The sequence below is a fragment of the Aplidium turbinatum genome, chromosome 11 (assembly GCF_918807975.1).
Source record: "Aplidium turbinatum chromosome 11, kaAplTurb1.1, whole genome shotgun sequence".
In the NCBI taxonomy this organism is placed as follows: Eukaryota; Metazoa; Chordata; class Ascidiacea; order Aplousobranchia; family Polyclinidae; genus Aplidium; species Aplidium turbinatum.
This window is the reverse complement of record NC_137482.1, coordinates 9463899-9484615: the sequence shown is the minus strand read 5'-3', so window position 1 is coordinate 9484615 and position 20717 is coordinate 9463899. Positions and strand designations below refer to the sequence as shown.

The following is a 20717-nucleotide window of genomic DNA, read 5'->3' as shown; positions in this document are numbered from 1 at the left end:
ATCGATAATGCTCATCTATCAGCTCATTATCGAGTAATGATACAAGTGTCCGGCATACAAAGACCAATAGCACGGAAGGGCATCGTCATCCATCATGCTATGTTATGATGATGTAACCTACTGTGATACAGCATTTTGTGTCGTGAATATTATTTTGAAGCAAAAATGAAAGATTATAATTAGGCTAAAAGCGAATAGCAGAAATTGTTATATAGCCAAATGTGCAGTAGCTTACATGACTTTAAAAGGTCACCATTGCAGCCCCATCTACAGAAAAGGTGGGGGCAGGTGGGGAATCCGCCCTCCTGTTCCCCCGCTTCCGTCGCCCCTGCTACCACAAGTGTTACAGGTTGAAACTTTCCTTAGTTGCATGATGAAAATAGCTGATCAACTAAAATACTGGTTAGAAGCTAAAGAAGTAAAATTGCGGTGGTTCAATCGGAAAAAAAAAATGGGCTGCCCTGCTGCGATGAATATCTTCTATCCTCGCAAGAACGAGTGTGGTCGATCAATCAACAGGAAATGTTGCTCTGGCGAACAGCTTCAAATTCTTTCACCTTTGTTTATTCGCGATGACCAGAGCGAGGAAACCAATTGAGGCTAAAGAGAAAGACGAATTGCTCTACGCTCTGTGGACAATAAAAATGCCTGAGCAAACGAACAAGTTACTTGTGCAAAGCGCAGATGCTATTTTATGTTTATTGTGCTTCTGAATCGCTTGTTGTTTTTGCTTTATAAAGCAAGAGAATAGCAAAGCTGAAAGATAAATGACGGTTGGTCATTCCACTGGAACAACTGTTGTCAGTGACAACAACGCAGCCTACCATTTTGACGTTGCCACGTTAAAACCAGCAATGTTGTCATGGTGGTATTCAATATCCAATTGAAATAATGCAATATCGGTAAGCGAAAGTTGTTGAAAATTTCTGAGGCTATTTTGGTTAGTAAATGTTTCAGAAAGTTATCTAAGTTGGTGGTTTTGGTTTGTAAGCTACTGTCTCTGTGTACAGTAGTTTGACCATGACCATCCATCGGGCAAACTATTTTGCAAATGGCACCTTTAGTGACCAGCTGAAAAAACTTTCCTTCAAAATATGCATACTTTTTAAGCGATGCAGTTTGTGTAAAATGAGAACCCTTTTAGAAAATACAACAAAAATTACAGTAACTTTTTAATTTGAGCTACTGTAATCAATTTTGTAAGCACTGCTGTCGTTCATTCAAGGTTGACAAGTGACAACCATATTCCAAAACAGTGACTAAGCAATATAGGCCAATGTAACCTATAACCTACTGGTACTAAAAACAAAGCCTTGTAGTTTACAGTTGTACAAATAGACGTAAAATATGCTTCGATCTTGCTGACGTTCGGTTGCGGTTGACTGGAGAAGAGATGTTGGAGGTTTTTGAAAAGCGTTAGCCCTTTCAATAATCCAGGAATTCAGATTGCAGAAATATAGAATACTATACATCAGACTAAGGCAGGGGTCACCAAACTACGGCCCGAGGGCCAGATCCAGCCCTCGACGTTTACGCACCCGACCAGCCAAACTGTGCAAATAATGTAGCCACTACACTGAATAAATATCTTGCCGAATTTCAACGCTGCATTAAGTTTTAATTTTCCGTTTCCCATCCTTCCATTCTATATTTTTTTAAAGAGCTATTTCTGAAAGATTTAGTGTGTCTGACTTTGGGAGTTTGTGATAAAATTGTGAGTTTTTCTCTAGAATTTATTCGCTTGTAGCACACTAACTTGTCAATGTCGAATAAATCCTACCCATTCTGTTGAATCACCATGACAAATTGCAGATTGTTAAAAAAAATCTTTTCTGGCCAGCGAGCATCTCTTCTCACTGTCACCTGGTCTTTTCTCAAAAGCGTTTGGTGACCTCTGGCCTAGTGCAATTCGTCCTGGGCGTGGCCTGGTTCTGGACAATCCAGAAATACGGGATCTTTGTGACAGCATGACATCGTTTGCTATCAATATTCCTGACTTTCTGGTTACTGCTGTTTAAAAAAACAGCCCTGACTAAAACCTATTTTATTACCTTTTGAGTTTTGATATGTGACAAGGATGACGAAAAAGCACCAGGTTATTGTTCACTGTTCAGCGCCGAAGATTTCTTGGCCCAACACCATAAATTGTCAAATATGCCATAAGTTACTTAAACGTTGAAGGGCAAAAGCCTCTGCAAATATTCAAATAGCCTGTGCGGTAAACTTAAAGTGTTGAATTTTTTTACTGAGGTCATATTTACACTCATCACAAAGATTCATTTCATCAAATCAAAAATAGAAGCTCTGTTTGCAGTTGTTGTTCTTCATAAAAAAATAGGTTCCTTTAAACGGGTTTTGAAACGGAGTAGTCCACATTTTAATTAATTCGTTATTTGTATTCATTCATTGCTATTTTTGATGTACAAATTAATAAAATTATGCAATGTAGGCCTGCCTCAGAACATTTCCACTAGTTTGAGTTGACATAAAGGCAAACATTTTCTGAGTTAAAATTAAATTCAAATTTTATTTGAATACAATTAAGATTTAAAAAAAAAGCTTTATATCGTGGTCATCTGCTTCTAACTTGCTCCATTTTAATGCATAAAATTTTGAAAACTCGTTTTGTATTGTTACCATTTTGCAGAGGGTAAACAATAACTAAAGCTATATGTCCGAGGTCTACCCTTTGCAATAGGTTATGCATTAGTTTGTTCATGTATTATCTTGCTTGTGTCTGTGGAAAACAAATGTAGGCCTGGTCTTATGCAGTTTGTGCAACCCTTGATTAAAAAAAAAAATTTAAGCAAAGCTCAGGAGAATGGTGGACACAGAGCTGGTGTTTGCGCTCGCCGTGCGCGTTCATGCAGTTCGCAGGATCAACATTGTTGAAGTAAAAACAACAAACGTTTTAAAGATACAGCAGCGCAAAAAGAGAGGTTGGGTGCGGACAACAATTACCCATCAGACGAAATTCATTTTTTTTACATTGATTCAACCTCTGCCGAAAGACTATTTGTTTTCGGGCTTGAATATCGATGGCTCAGCCTGCTCAGGGCAATACACAGTCATACGTAGCGAAGTGGAACGAACGTATCGCTTGTGCTATCGAACCACAATAGCATGGACAAACTGGACTTCGCTTCGAGAGAGCTAAAAAGAGAGTTAAGGAGAGCAAAGATAATGTTTTTGTCGCTCCATAGCTCAATGCATACCAGGAGTGTGCGTATCTAATTTAAAATTCCGTGTCCAAGTGGCCTGGCAAGGCAAAATTTCGCATTGCTTTAAAAAAAGCTCAAAACTGATCAAGCTAATGCACAATTTTCTGTTCAAATTAAGTAAAAATCTCATACATAATCTAATTCAGAAATGGCATTCCCTCAGTATTTTTATCAATATACAATGTTTCGCAACACATCAGTTTGCTACTATTATCGGTTTTATACTTTTATTAGAGTTTCTAATTTATGCTCTTGAGGCAAAAATCAGAGAGTGATCCAATCTTTAAAACTGTCTTGCAGCCTTAGTTTTTTTTTAAGAAATTGAGTGTAAACATACGGTATACGACATGCAACAAAATATATACGTGAGATCAGATGATTGATCCGACTTAATAGCCTAGAAATGCAGTAGCCAATATAAAACTCGCGCTAAATCAAAAATCTAATAAAGCCCATCATCACGTGACAACACACCTACACCTGTAAAGTTATCCAACACATCTGTTATGGCGCTGAAGTAGTGGTGGATCCAGAGGTCTGATTGAAGCGATAACTACCCTTAAACAATCAGGAAAGCATCTTTCGCAATTATTATTTTTTGTTGAACGTTGCGTTGCGACCGTATTCACATTGTAATGTAAGCTGTATCGTTTTGTTGCTGTTTTCACAATTTTAAGTTTAATTTTATACTTTAGTTTAGCCACACATTTTAGTTTATTTTTATTTTGACATTAAACTTGTTTTACTGGTACGAAATAGGTATCATTGAAATCTCCCCCTCCTCCCCCTGAAGTTACTAACAAGATCAGCACCTGCGCTCGCAAAAGTTAGAAAATTTGGCAGGGTTTCAAAAAATATTTTAATCTTGCCGAGTGCAAGACGATTTTTCAGGTCTTCCACAGGCTAAATATTTTACAACCGATTAGATTTTCTGCGGGTGGAACCCTACAGCTTTTGGGTATAAAAGCGTTTTTTATTCGAAACTTTTGGTCTTACTGTTCAGTTCAAATTGACAAAAACTTTTTGTTGTTTAGAAATTATGTTTTCGAGTTTGCTCAGAAGTAAATCCAAATTTGTTTCCTAACAAATCTGACATCTTAAGCCTACAAAGTAACTTGTCATCACTGCAAGTTCAAACGATACATCGCAAAAGCTTATTACTCACACAGAAAAATGAGAGAATGAAAGACATTGGTAAATAAACTTTACTAAAAAAATTAATCGCATTCTAAAACCTGTTCTTGCCACAATTTTGCTCTACTCTTGGAATCTTGGCTGTATTTACTGCGTGTGACGTCACTATAGTATAAGCGACGTAGGTCGCCAAAATCTATAAGCCAACACGAGGCTAAGCTGAAATTTTGTGTCTTCATCAAGTGCCTCCGGGGCGAGTTACGCTACAAATAACATTAACGATAAACATTAAACACTTATCTGCTGACCATAGCACTGGTGATTTAATCCAAAATCGCTTTGCAAATAGAAATTTCCACCAAGCTTTCTGACCCTGCAACAGGAATTTGTGGCCTTTTAGCTCTCAAGTCCATCCGCAATAAATGGACGTTATAATTTTCATACCAAAACTAAAAAAAGAGTTGGTCATGCCATTAGCAATATTTTCTTTTGTTGGTTTGCTGATAAATAACGTTGAATTAATGTGAAAATGATTAAACGGTTGGGTATTGGCTTCGTGGAAACATGGCAGAGCGCGAAGTTGTGTACTTAGTTGCTAAGTCAATAGGTTATGTGAATTCATCACTCAAAAGCAAGCATGATATTCATAGGCGAGGGATAATACCGGATGATACCTTTTGTGCTAACACATTCCATGAATTTTCGTGTCTTTGAGTCGGAAATTACGAAATAAAACATTTCTCCAAACCGTCTTCTGACATTAAATTAGGGTATTGGAATATTTTTTCAATCATTTAAACAAACTTTCAATCCTACCTTTCAACATGTGACGACATTGAACAATAAATGATTCATCGTTTTTCCGAAAAGAAACAAAACTTTCCGAGGGGCAAAGGTTAAGTGTTGCGACATCATGTGGTAAAATTGCGTTGAAAAATTCGCTACACGATAAAAAATATCGAGACAGCAAAATCTATCACTTTTATATTGATTTAACGTCGGCAGACATTGAGTCAATGTATAAATGATGAATTTTGCTGTCTAGGTAAAGACCTTGTTCACTATCTTCCATTTATTCAATAATGTTTTTTTTTTTATTTCCGATCATCAAAGCAAAAAAACAACGTTACTTGATATAACATAGCAAGGGTCTGGAAAACGGTAGAACCTAGAAAACGCGAACGTAAAAGCATGCTCAAGAGAGAAATGATCTATCAAATTCAAGGATTTTGGCATGGTTGCTAGACCTGGATGGATGTATGGTGTCAGTTCGAATTGTTGCTCGTCAGTTTGCTATACCTTGTTTATAAAACAATTTTTGTTAAAACACGGCACACTTTCTTGTTAGTTGTAAAGGATGAACAACACAAAGTATAGAAATGTAACAAAAACTTTCCTTTCCAACCATCTACTCAAGATCTTTATTTTATTTTTTTATAGTGTTGCCTGGAAACAAAATAACCTACTTTAATCGTAGCCTATTTAGTTTCATTCGAATATGCGCGATGCAGCATTTTTAAAGTTGTGTCTTTAATTAATATTTTTAAGTGATTACCTTTAATAACTGTGTGCTTTTATAAAAGAGTGCCTATGTTTGTATACAAACGCCTGTAGCTTAATCGTTTAAACGGGTAAACTGTTTATACAGTATTTTTGTTTTAATACATACCATTTACTATAGGCTACTGATAATAACTTTGAACACACGGTGTAAAGCATAAAAAAAGTCTTTCTAAAAGTATCTTATCACCTCAAAAGTTGTTTAAAGAATACAGATAAACACAAAGGATACAGAATTGTTGAGATAAAAGTCATAGATTTGAATGATCAGCGGATATGAAAAGCTTTGATGCTGAAAAAATATACCTGTACGTTCATCCCCATTAATCAATCAACAGAAATTAGTTATTTGCAAATGAAGGAAAACAAGTTTCAAAGCAGATAACTTGTCAGGTAAAAATATAATTGAATCATTTGTAAAATCTTTCTTGGGTCTGCATTGTTCTGTAGTTAAACAACCAAAGCAGTGATCCACCCTTTCCCAACTAGCACAGTCTTTTTGACAACGTCTGAAGACGTTAAATAATTGCAAAACTGACGAATTTTGCTGGCTATGTTTACATTATAGACTTGGTTTTGGCAAGGCCAGTGATTCCAAAACATGGAGGTTGACCTCTCCGAGTAAGCTAAAATATTTTTTTTTTTAATATGTGGAACTATGATTCCTAAAAAGGTTTATACTGTATATAACAAATCAAAAAAATTTAGCATTGTATAATGTAACAATGTCTCAATTTCAACTTATTATCTGCAAAAATATCAAAAATGCATTTTTTGTAGGAAAACACAGAAACAGTAATCGTTTGAATACAGTACAACGAAAAACGAAATTAAAGTTCTTTTTATCCGTATTGATGGTTCTTCAATTAGGCCTGTTGCAAATGTAGGGGGAAGGGCAAACACAAACTTTTGATAGAATGAGAAAAGCAGTCTATTTTTAAAAGTTTGAAACCCCTAAACAATGAATTGAAGAGTGACATTCAATCTGTAACACTACCGGTAGAGATAACAACTAAGCTTAGGTTTACAGTCTGGCCATCCAGAAAAAGACACTTTTATCAAGTCAATTTCAAGTACGTATGAGAGATCGATCTGTGAAAAACAACTCATGCTGTCTATATTTAAGTACACTTAATTCCAAACACAGTTACTACCAAACTAATTAATTATTTGTCTTCATTTAGAACAGTTTGTTTTGATGAGCAATATCTCTAAGACAAGCAAGTATCTCGAATATTCTATGAGTAAAAAATTTTAAGTTGATTTGCGCGGCTCTTTGTGATAGCGTGCAAGGTGCAAAACGCGCGGACCAAAGTAAGTGTCGTGAAATCTTGGTAAGTCATAGAAAATTTTTGAGCTGTCTCACTCCCACGTAATGCTTTACAGCTGGACAACTTTGTGAGATCACACTGGACCAAGAAAAACAACAAAGTAATTGCCACCCGCCAAAAATTACTTTCAAATAAAGGAAACTACGAAATACATAATGCTGATCTAAACATGATTAAGGAACTAAGGCACGTCATATGACAGTTTTATTACACCAAAAAAACTCATCACATGACAATTCAGTTAAATACTTTGAGCAGATACGAACCTCCAGCAAACAACTGTCTATTGCAGTGCTCTTCAACCGGGTATACTGTATACCCAAGTGTATACCAGATCAAAACTAGGGTATACAGCTGGAGAAGGGTATACGAAGGGTATACAGCTTAGATCTGTGATAGTGGAAGTCACAACAGAGGTACGGTGGCTATCGCAAGGGAAAGTCCTTTCCCGTGTGTTTGAACTTCGCGGACAATTAGGGGCATTTTACACTGAACACGGAGACCCAAGGGCTTCCAAGTTTCATAATATATTCTGTATTGCAAAATTGGCATACTTGGCTTAGATTTTTGATCGTTTGAACCAAGTGAACATCAGACTTCAAGGAAGAGGGGGTGATATATTTCGGTCAACTAGCAAGATCAATGCGCTGAAGATGAAAATTGCACTCTGGAAAGAGAATGCTTTGTCGAGGAACTTCAATGACTTTCCTGTATTAAGTCAATACATGAAAGAGTCTAGCTAGGAGTTTGAGGACGTTTCTACTGAAGATAACTTGTCTGCCCTTATTGTTGGCCACCTGAAATTACTTGCCGACAATTTGACTACGTATTTTTCTAAAGATAACGACCAATGTCTGGAAGCAGAATGTTGGGTTTCTCTTCTTGAATTTCCCGAATACAAAAATCTCGCGCAAAAAGCCATTGATGTCTTGGTGCAGATGCCTACCACTTATTAGTGTGAAGAAGGATTTTCCAGTCTTGTTGAGATCAAGTCAAACAAACGAAACTCGATACTTGACATTGATTCTTTAATGCGGGGAAGAATAGAGAAAGAGCTAACACCATGTTATGTCCAACTTGCCGAAACAATGCAACAACAAGCTAGCCATTAAATCAACTTCAATTTTGACGTTTTTTGCACTTTTGCATGCGTAGTTTCTTGTGCCCAGTTCAAGACTACTATAATCACTTTAACAAACAATTAATTACTTATTAGTTTTTTTTTGCTTTCTGTGCACAATTAAACATTGCTATTTGTGAGGTATACGAAGTTATTAAAAATTGAAAAAAGGTGTACCACGGACAAAAAGGTTGAAGAGCACTGGTCTATTGAGTGGAAGATTGCAAGATTTGATTACTATAGCCTCGTGGGCTTTGGTTCAAGTTTGGTAGAACTTTTATGTATAAATGTGAAAAGACTCAGGCTAATTTATTCCTTAAGCGTGATTGACATTTGGGTATACGGTTTTTAATGACGCTTTGTCGAGTTAAATGTTGGTGTCTGGTAGGTTGTGGAAATCTTTATCATTCGACTGAGAAAACCTGTTTGAGAGTGTTGTTGTCTATGAGTTATTCCATCCATTGGGTTAAAGAATGAATGGAGAGCAGTCTTTGAAATTGTTGTTTAAGCGCACACCCCGAAAACCGAACCAGCGCTTCCTGATCCTGTTGTTTCTTCATAGGCTATAGATAATCTACTGGGGCGGAAGGTTTTAATTCAAAGATTTGAGCAATGGGTTGTTTTTGAATTTCAAAAAGTTCAAAATATTGCTGTTTGGTAAATTATTCTTACTCATAAACGTGATCATGTCATTCCAAGAGAACTCGAATCGTTTCATTGGCTCCCTGTATTCTATTGCATACGCATTTTAAAACGCTTCTATTTGTGTACATAGTATTGCATGTTCTGGCGTCCAGCTATCTTCATGCTTTACAGTATTTACGGATTATAACTGCAAACCTGCAACAATTTTGCGTTTTCAACATCAATAAATTGCTGCCATGTAACCCTTTATGCAAGACGCAACTTAGTAATCGCGATCTCCTATAGCTGTTGCGACTGGCTGCTGAAATTTTTGACTATTTGTATCACAAAGAAAGCGAAAATTTTCAATAAATTTAAATCTCTTATGAAAATATTTTAGCCTGTTTTACTGAACGTTGTGACTAAATCAATTGTTTTTTTACAGTCGCTGGATATGGGCCGTGGGGCTATGCATAATAATAAATGCTTGCCAAATATACACTTGTTAGGCTAATAGATATCCCAGCCCAATCAACAGCAAACATCAAACCAAAAACATGAAAATCATGATTTCTGGTGACATTTTTAAAAACACTTTGATAGATCATTTCAATCTTCGAAAATATAATCACTTTTCGAAAAATAGTTTCAATCTTTTTACCAATGCAGTTTGACCTACTTCCTCATGTACTCCAAGCAGCTTACAAGGCCCAAGATGTAAAATAACCTCATTCGAGTGGCTTCGATTAAATTCTTGGCTTTGCCACAATGTTGTTCGACAAGGATGGAGATAAGTTTTGCGGTTTAAGGTCTAGCTCTAGCGGCACGTTGCTTGTCAGCATGCCCGCTCATATAGGCCTACAGTCGTCGATGGGACGACAACACTTCTGGGCATGATGATGGCGAGAAGTCATCAGGACACGATGCTTTTCGGTATCGATTCGTTTCTTGATTCATTCCAACATAATCAACTTGACGTTGAACGATAAAATTCAGGCAACAAGGGCACCAAACGAAAAACACCGGAACGATTGACAGTCCTACCACAAGAAATTAACACAACGCTCTGTCGTCCTACATTGCCGACTTGAGTTCAAAAATTAAGAGTTCTTCTTGAGTGAGAGAATGAGAAAAATACTGAAAAATGAGTCAAAGTTCATGGTTGTAGTTATCTAAAAGGATCCTAGTCTTGATTAGAAAAACGCCACTGTAAACATTGCAAGCGCTTTACACAACCACACAATGTAACATAACGGCAAATCTACGTGTGTAAGAAGCACTAGCCAGAATGCGATTAGGCATTCTTACAAAAGTTTAGTGCTTACAATCTCCTAAATTTGATTCCCTAGATTTTGAAGCGAGACGCAGGATTGCGCTAAAAGCCGCCGGATTTGTACAAATTAAGTGGATTCCAGGATTCCGACTCGACGCCAGTGGAGCGAAGCGCGTAACATTAAAGGAAGCTCTCGGTAGGGATTGTAGAATGCACCGTCTCTAGCTCTCGGGCTCTACAAAGGCGTAGTAAAAAGGTTTCTGTGATTACTTTTTTATAGGAAGGAGCTGTTTTCGAACTGTAGGCTACAATGACATTTTTCATGTTATGTAAAAATAATTTTCATGTTGAGAGCTTTCACTTCACCGCAGTAGAGATAGGCACATGGTAGGCACCAGAGGTAAAATGCTTATAGCCTAAAGAAGTTAGTGTAGTAAATTTGATGCTTTAACTGTTAGATATTGATGCTTTTGGTACAAAACTTTAGGGAATAAATGCCATGAAATCATTAAATCTCCATATCAACTAAAAATCATAAATTAACGTAGCTTCAATAATATATATTCAATATAAGAATTTCGCTGACTGTTTAAAGTTGATATTTGAGCACTTCTTATAAAAATTAAATATTCATGTCAAAATAATAATTAATAATTCAAAATACTCATGAAATAACTACAAAATAAACAATGCAACGGTAAAAAAAACATATGGTGGAACCTAAGAAAATTCTCACTACGGATGGTGCGATGATTATCCAGCTACCTCTGATATAAAGTTTGGTGTTAAAGCAAAATCAATTTGGTGAGTCGCTTTCGGTTTTGCTCAAAAACAAGGAATATAGGCTATGTGTTTTTTCACATTACGTAAATTTGATGTTCAATTAAAGCTTTATTCATTTTAAGCATTTATAACCACATGCCTTTTTCTTAAACTAATCTCACGCCATACAACATACGGTATCGGTAGCACATGTACTGTATAAGGGTACATTAAATAGGTGTATGGATACTTACTGTGGTAACATATATTTACTGAACATGAAGCAGCCATATTCTTTTTTTCGAATCGGTGGAAAGTCAATCAAGTTTGCAAGCAAGATGTTTAAAACATGACGAAAGATGGATTGTAATAGAATTAAGTTTTAGAAGTTTACGGAACCGTGTTAGAAAGCTGAACGAACAATGCACAAAATTAGTTTCTCATGCGCGTTTTTTATGCTAATCTTACAAGTTCTAAAATCAAAGCCCTTAATCATCAGTAAACTGCGTAAAATGTAGAAAAATAAAGAAACTGATAGCCTAATCAACAATTCAAAATGATTTTTTTTTCTTTTATTTAGTCTCTGACAAACTTGTTTTTACTTTAACATGATGTAGGCTACAAATAGAAACATTTAAGATAGCCATTCAACGTTTAGCGACAATTTTAATAGTGGACACTGGTTACTAGATTGTCGCAAGGTATATCCTACTTTTAATCTGAATTTAAAAATTAAACAAACATTTCAAAACGCGATAGAAATTATACATACAAATCCCCTCCAATGCTACAGGTTAAACAACAGTAGATGTAATTTTGACTTCTTTTTTGTCGTGTTATTTACAACTGACTAGGCATCAAAAATATATTTATACGCTACTGTATGATAGAATAAATAGTAGCATACCAATGCAAAAAGCAATTAAGCAAAGTATATCCAGTAACACGCGGTTCCTTGATTCTGGTCAAACCGCTAATCACTGTCGCCAACCTTCAGTTCGAACTGCACTTTGTTCCTCAACACTGCCATCTAACGTTCGTATAGAAATGCTTCGTACATTCTTGAATCAAGCGATGTAAACGAAACCTTCCGCAAATAAAGAAAAAAACATTGGCCTACAACTGGAATTTTTGCAAAAATTAGTTGCATCTTGATGATTTACTTGCGCTAATACGCATGAGTGTAGTAGTTTACTTACTTTCAAATTTTAAAAACTCATGTTCTTTCGTGGTTGTCATTTTTATAGTCATATTTATTCACAACGTTTGTTCATTTTTACAGTGACTTATACCTAGGGGCGGGTTTAGGGGCCTTCAGTAGAAAAACCAGTACTACGTCTGCACTTCATAAACTACTACGCTTAGCAAAGTAGCAATAATCCAGTGCTGCACTGAAACGAATTTGAAATCATACAAGGTAAAGTAAGTCGTGTTATACAATAGATTGAGATTCGCTTTTAACAGCATGATCGTTGCTTACTTCACAATGTTGATGTTAACGATCTGTTTTAGCCTGATGTTGCAAGTTTGCTGTGGTAATAGTGAATTGCACTAGCTTTTGAAACACAGTTCCCTAGTCACATGACTAGGTGACTAGTCACATGACATTGTGAAGTAAGTCGTATTAATCATAAACAGTGGGCTACAATAACACGAATAAAACCATGAAATCAACAAACCAAAGAATCTCTACGTCATCTAAATAGTAACATACAGCTGACGGGAACCCTACATCTATGTCCAACTAATCAGTAAAAAATACATCCATGGGTATAGAAAGCCATATTCAGAAACTTAGTACTTTATCTGGGATGGAATTGGTGTCAATTATACAAAAAAAATAAGCTTTTTATAGCAACAACCACGGAGTGATGTTGATCACAGTAAACAAAACAGTCAAACTAGATAAAAATTCTGTAAGACAGGGCTACCCAACTAATTTTAGCAAAGGTCCATTTTGACAAGTTGAATATTTTTGCGGTCCAGTGAATATTTCACATGCAACCACGAAAATTAAACAACCAGTACGAGCACCGAAACACTTTTCAGGTAATATGTAACACGACTTGGATTTTTGTCTGACACAAACAAAGAAATAAAAAAGGAAAAAATGTATTGTGTTTTTTTGTAGTGTAGCTGTGTGGATCGCACATCAGAGAAGACGGCAAAGCGTTGGGGGGTCAGGGGGCGAAGCCGCCAGCTCCTTGGATAATCACAAAAAATTGCTTTTCCCTAATGGAAATCTGTTTAAAGAGGTCCTAAAATGTGGCAATGAAGTTATTCTTTCAGAAGCCCGAGGTCTACCTTCAACACCCAGAAGGTCCGGATTCGGACCGCGGTCCGCCAGTTGAGTAGCCCTGCTGTAAGACATTTTGTCTTTGCAACAACTGCAGCATGTTTTTCACTTAGTTTAATTCCTTAGAAATTTTTCTTTTCTGAGCTCCGGAAAGCTAAACGTTTCTTGGCATACTCAAGATGAAAATATATTCAAAAGCAGTAGGTAGGTCTATAATTACTCTCTAAACAAAAACAATATAAAGCTTGAGTGAAAAAAAAAAACTAGAAAAAGTGCTATCACATTCATAGCGAAATAAAAAAAAAAAAGTAACTTAGTAGACTATACACAAGATAACTTGGAAGTTACCCACACCGTTGCTAATGCATTTACGCCAAGCTCAGTCGCCACCTTGTCACTAAAAATTTACTTTAAAAGGAAAAAAAGAGCATTTGCAGAAACTTCAAAGGATGAAAAAAAAATAACACAATCACATTTTTTCCACCTCGGGGGGCCATTCAAAAGGGGGGCGGGGAGCAACTGCACCCTCTGCCCCCCTAAATCCGGGCCTCTTTATATTTACTGCTAAACGCAGCAATGAATCTCATATTTCTGGTCTAGGCTATGGTTTGATTTAATTGAATTTTTCAACGCTTACCCGAGAAGTTTCAGCACAAACCACTTCAGCGTTTGATTACTTTTTATTGCACTTTTACACCATCTAAAGGTGAAAGCTTGGAAACTTTCCATAACAAAATCCTGTGAGCTTCTTCAAGTTTTCTTTTTTTTAGAATTACGTAACGAAGTGCACAATTATTATAAAAATATAATTTTATTTCACTTGCGATTTTTATAATAAAAATGTTTTCGTGGTTTACTTTATAGCCTACGGTACCCCAGTAGTTTTGTCTTCTCCACCAGCCAGCTGAATAGCCTAGTTTGTATTCAGATATATGCCGGTAGCCTATAGTTGAAGATTTAGATTAAGTGGACGGAAAGCCAACCACTGTGTCTATCTTCAGGTATGTCTTTAGGTGTCCAGCCGATGACAATTAAGTTAGATGATTTCTTCTGGAAAAAAGTAGGTTGTCGACAAAACGTTTTTCTTTATAAAGAGATTTTTCTCAAACTTTAAGAGTCAAGACAGATGCTGAGGGCTTACCAAATTAAGGAAATTTCATTTAAAGCGGACTATACGCTCCTTGACTGTGTTATCTGTTTGGTGCCTGATAGGTGGTATGGTCAAGTTAGTGATTCATTCTCTTGGGCAGCAGTTGTAGAACAAAGAACACTGAGAGAGCCAGATTTAATTTGTACATGACTCCTTTTAATTTGATAAATTAAAAGCTTACTTGCAGTTGCCTAGCAATTCAACAAAGAAATGGAAGAGAGTTAGGCTACCATAGTTAGGTATTGGAAAATATTGTATGAGAGAAAGACGATGGAAAGGTGAAGTCCGAGGCAGTGGAGTAGCAACGCCATATACCGCCCTTGAATTTTTGCACGAAATGCTGCCCCCCTTAACACCGTCGTAAAAGCTGATTAAAATTCCACACAACAGAAGAATTAAAGCAGTGCTTGTTTAATTTTATTAAAAGTTCAAAATTCAATACGTCCAGCTTTCATTGAAGCAAATTCAGAAATTATATCGTCAAAAGATAGCCTAATGTCTCGACTGAATCACTTGCAATGGACAATATTGCTAGAGCAGACAGCCTGCTTTCTCCCATAGTCGATCTCAAGAAAGATTTTATAAACTTAACTTTTGCAAAACTTCTTTCACAGCTTGCGATAGAAACGGCAACAGTAAGGTGAAGCTTAAGACTCATAAATAAACAAGATGTTGATTCACACAAACGATGTTTGCTTAACCACTGCAGCACGTCCAGCGCTGTAGCGTCAATTAACAATATGTTTCTCGGCAGCCGATTGTACCGTAGCAAGAATTGGCACTGATAGATACTTAGCCAATGTTACATAGCCTAACTGTGTCACGCAGTTCGTAAGTTCATAACAGAGTATATGTAGCTACCATACTACGTCATTTATTATAATCGACACATGTTAGACACAGTTATCTACAGGGGCGTTAACAGGGAGGTCTAGGTGGTACTTTTGGACCCGGGCCCGGAATATTAAAGGGGCCCGGATTTAAAAGATTCCCCGCGACTTCAAGCATTATTAAGATCTTAATATAGTCAGACCTAAAGGAATTGCCATCAGAGGTTAAAACAACCACTTCAGCCGTCAGATGGCAAAATACCGGACCCCTTCCGGAAATAGTGATTTCCCTAACCACGATTTTTTTTTCAAAAACACGAAATATTTTTTTCACCCACTCTTTAATTCTGAATATATATATATCAGGCGGTAATATATATATCAGGTATATTTTTTGGTGGTAATCGCTTCTAGCTACTTGCGTCTACTTTACAAAGAATTAGTTGCACCTGAAAACTCCAACAACTTTTAACATACCAGCAAAGATCGTGATTGAGAGCAAGGAGTTAGCGGTTTACGGAGTAATCCCTAATGCGTAATTGCGCAGTTGGGGAAATTCGTGAATACAACAAATCTTTGAGAATCTACTTTGAACGGCATGTGTCATGCTCATTTTAACAACACATCAATAAAAGTTTGTACACAACCTATATATTCATAACATTGTCGATGAAGGGAGCTCGAAAACAAATTGGTACCGGGCCCTAGAAATCCTGTCAACGGCCCTGGTTATCTACCATATTTTGAGGTAAACAACTGTGAGTGAGCTACCCACTGTAGCCATTATCCACTTTCCTGCAGCTTGAGCTAACTTTAAAATTCTGATGATCGGTTTGAACAATTGGTAATGTCGTGATAGAGCTATTCATTAGCCGGGTTAAAAGATATTTTTCGGCTTCGTGATTTCAATTTGATGTGATGACTGTGAAGTAGCAAAGTAATTGCGTGACTAACGAAGTTGCTTTTTTTCTGTCGATTGTTATGGAAGATCAGTTGTCATAAGAAATTTAAAGCGATACTGACTTTAAAAATGTCAAAAACACACAAGGGAAAAAGTATTTTATAAGGCAACAGAAACTCACATTTATACCGTATTGTGCCCTTATGACACTGTTAGAGTGGAATTTTTTTTCAAAAAGTCCATCTACCAAATGAGTTTTTGTTTGAAGTCATGGCCAAATATACTTTGTTGTGAACTTACGAAGTACTGTATAAGCAAACCAGTTTATTAAATTAAACAGTGTTTGTCTTCTTTTGCAGGAGCAACAACATTTCACTGAGCTCACTCCAAATATAGTTTTCAAATATTGTTGATCACATTAAAATTTAAAACGGCTTATGTTTGGCAGTATGCCTGTAACTTAACTTGAAAACATACTGCTTAATCCTGCAATTGCCACAAAGGTCGGATTTTGTAGATTTGAGGTTCTGTTGTTTGACACGCATGTCGCTACCTCATTTGCAAAAAAGCTTAAATGAGTTGGACGATTATGCATTGCAAGTAATTCCGGCTAACTCTTTGCCCTAACAAAATCCGTCGTTCTGTCATTGGCTCAACGTTCGCAGAAGACAATCTTGTGTAGGTTACGTCATGAATAAAGACACGAATGAGAGACATGACGTTGATCGATAACGCGAGAAAAAGAGTAGAATCTTCGCATTGATTAGTCAAGAACAATGGAAATTGGATAATGAATATCTCTGGCGATTACTTTGCAAATTTAGAAGTGGTTTTGTGACGCATAGCCATTATTTTACGGTCGAGAAGTTAGACCACAGTGCTTCAGAACTTAAAGAAAAAAAAATCTTCTTCGTTATATAAGACAGGGACGAAAATCGAGAATGACAGTTTATGGTAGAAGTTTCGTTCACCATTTTGTCTCTTTCTGTCGTCTGTAAAGCAGAATGGGTTTTAAAGTCAATCAAATAATTTAATATGTTTTATAATCGATGTTATGAATTTTAGTTTTGTAAAAATAGCAATTGATTAAGATTTATAACAGTGACAATACTGCATTAAATTATGTAAAGCAATACTGTGAAAGATTTTAAAGTAAGCTTTACAAGAAATTTCTTTGCAATTTACACAAACACAGCTTATGCTAAAATAAAATGCGTTTAGAAAAATGTTGCAAAAAAGGTATTTAATTGCTTGTTATGTAATTAGTTTATTGAGACCTTATTAGCGTTTTTATCAAATCTTATTTGAATTTTTTTTAGATATTCACTTAAGCTGTAGTATGGACAATCGAAAAAGCTTTCTTCTGTTGTTTTGGTGTATTATAAATTTACAAGCTTTCGCTTTTGTGTTTCCATATGCTGAGCATTCAGCTTTTGAAATTTCCAGAAACTCCACAAGTAAACTTGAAACAGATAGTGATGGGAACAATTCCGTTCTTCCAGAGGGATCCATAAAGGATCAAAATTTAAACTTTCAACAACCAAGCACAGGACTTTTGCAATTAGTTTGTCCAGTGATTGAACCGTTGCTTCAGGTTTCAGGGACGGAAGAGTTTTGTAAACGAGGTTGGACTAACTTTGAAGAAGACAACTCCTCCTGCTCGAAACCAGACTTTTCAAGAATTTCTTCATGTACAACTCGCGATCCACGTTCATTTGCAGCATTAAAACCACGTGATCCAAACACTTTCTTTTGTTACATGAACAAATTGAACTGTCTCGGTTCAGTTGTTATCCCAGGAAACACTCAGCATCTTTATCTGAAGAGGAACAGTTTATCTGATGGAAATGAACTTAAAGAGATCTTGTCCCATCTTCCACATTTGCATTTGTTCGATTGTGACTCAAACAATTTTGAAACCATTCCAAATAATTTATTCCAAAACAACCTTTTGCTTGAAAGCATTACCTTTGACCGCAACTTTATTCAGTACATTCCAGAAGACACTTTTACTGCAAACGCAAATCTAACAGAAGTGTCACTAACCGGGAATGTTCTAGAAATTTTGCCTTGGTACTTGTTTTTTGCAAACCCAATGTTGAAATTTGTAGATTTTTCAAAAAATAACATCAATTTTATTCCTGTCGACTTGTTTTATGATAACCCTCTACTTGAAGTAGCAAGTTTTTCTGGCAACATCATCCAAGAAATCCCGGAAAGTCTTTTTGCAAGAAATCAATACATCAGAGAAGTAAGTTTCTCCAAAAACAATTTATCAGCAGTGCCAGAACAGTTGTTTGAAACATCAACTAAACTGCTATCTTTGGATTTGTCATCTAACGGTATGCAACACATCTCAGCAACATTTTTGAAAAACTGCCGCGACGTTGAGTTCATATCTCTTTCATTTAACAGAATTGAAACGTTTCCAAGAAATTGGCTAAAATTTAATCTAAGGTTGAAAGTCTTGGATTTGACGGGAAACTTAATTTCATTCATTCCATCAGAATTTTATCCTGCTCATCCATCGGCTGCAGTTTTAGGTTTATCATCGCGATCAAAGACACAAACGCGGTACCGTTTCCACGCAACTTTTTTTCAGCCTCTATATCCTTTCCCGACGGAACGAAATCAAACCTTGTTCCGTTCGATGCACGAACGTTTTGTTAACAGACAAAACAAGGGCGGAGGAATTATTTTCCATGGGCGATGAGTCTACACCAATGAAATGCATGGTATGGCAACACTGGATGACGCTACACTCACCTGGCTTTCCATCACCTGCCCTGAAATAAGAACAATCCTGTCTCATACAAAAGCAGAAAGATGATAATCATAATTTTAACGTAGTATGTAAGCAACTGAGCTTCCTTTAACATATTACTGTTGATTAACATCCAACAGCGCAGCAGCACAATTATGAGATAATTGTGTTAAAAAAATCAATGTGTAAAAAATGTACATATACGTACACAACATACAATATACATATCATGCAGAGTGATGAAAATACCGTACCACCAGGGAGTAGGCTACGAAAAAGTGACATAAAAAGCGTAATTAATACGCTAGTCAATCGTTTTTTTTTTCATACATCTTGTTATGTTTCGTTTCACAGATGACAAAATTGATTCGTTTTTAGATTGATTCAACGTCTTCAGAAATCAATTAAAAAAGATCTATTTTGCTAGCTGGCTGCCTGCAGTGATGATTGTGTGGTTAACTGGCGATGTAAACTATTGCAACATGAGTAAAAAATATTGTGGATTACCACATGCTTTCAAGTCCACAAAATGTTTTCTTTCTTTTTGGGCGGTACTCATACAGAGATTAACATTTTAATTGGCATGTTACTGTGCGAATTTATGATGGGTTTTCCCGTTTCACTAGATCAGTCAAGTTTTTTTTTGCTCCGTTAACAACAAACAAAAATTTAATAAAATTGGAATTGGGCAAGCCACAAAGAAAGCTTTGTATGTTATGGTATTTTACGCACTGTCAATCAAAAACTAATTATGTATGTTTGTTGTCAGTACTTTTTTTGTTTCGTTAATGTAGTTATTGTACTTTGTGAAGACAACTCTTGCATTTATTGCTTTGTTGTTGTGTTTGTTTAATAATAAAAAATCCAACAAAGAGTGTAACTTTGTACCAAGAGACTCAATGAGCCAATGTTCCAACGTTTGATTCATGTGTTCTGGCGTAGGAATCAGCGCTCTCTTTTTTATAACATTTCTGTTCTTGTATTGCTTGCAACACAAAAATAAAGCGTTCTTGGAAAAACAAATAATTTCAGACTACATTCTTTTCTTTGACGAGTCAAGTGCTTTGCTATTTTTTCGTTCTCGGAACATGGTGGTACATGCAAATGTTGAAAATGCCATCAAAAGCAGGGTTGCAAGCTGAAAAAATTTAAACGCACCTCAAATCTTACAATGATGAAACGGTTTAATTTAATTCGTTGAATATACACAATGGATGCGATTGTTTACTAAGTAGCTAAAAGTGAGGACAGCCAAAAGAAGCAAGATCCTGACAGTATAATCCCCTTTTATCTCTGCAATTGGTAAACAAATATTAAATTTACGTTGATAACATAAACTTGAAAAAGTACCGAAGAGCTTTTCGAGAAAACAGTTCTTTCTGTTCCAAAAGCGCAGAAATGCATGGAGTGCTTACGTTTGTTGACAATCAATTGGTTAATTTGGTAATTAAACTTACCAACACCAAGCTTGTCGGCAAAGAACAAGATACAGGTGCAGGGTAGTTAGGCTACTGTATTTGTTATGTTGTAAAACAAGGATCTCAAACACGAGACCCTCGACAAGGCTTTGGTGCAGCCCGCGATAATTTTGTTTTTATTCTTCAATAATTAGCAATTACAGTAGGCTAACTGTTCAAATGCCACATATCTTTCTACAGATTTAAAAAGGTAAAAATTGTTAAAAAAATGTGAAAATACTCACCAAACTTCATACGACTTTTAAGTAGGGGGGAGGGGGTTAATCTTTTTTT

At 36.2% G+C, this 20717-nt stretch overlaps 1 protein-coding gene across 1 annotated transcript; it reads left to right on the top strand.

Moving 5' to 3' along the window:
- The first annotated feature begins 17541 nt into the window (after window positions 1-17541).
- On the top strand, window positions 17542-19828 carry LOC145780174 (uncharacterized). The gene has a single exon (XM_082591882.1). The coding sequence runs from the start codon at window positions 17542-17544 to the stop codon at window positions 18913-18915; it is 1374 nt and encodes a 457-aa protein (XP_082448008.1). The 3' UTR covers window positions 18916-19828.
- Window positions 19829-20717: the final 889 nt, after the last annotated feature.

What these genes read in the sequence shown, in the direction of transcription:
- LOC145780174 (XM_082591882.1), top strand. Translation starts at nt 17,542, where the DNA reads ATGGACAATCGAAAAAGCTTTCTTCTGTTGTTTTGGTGTATTATAAAT.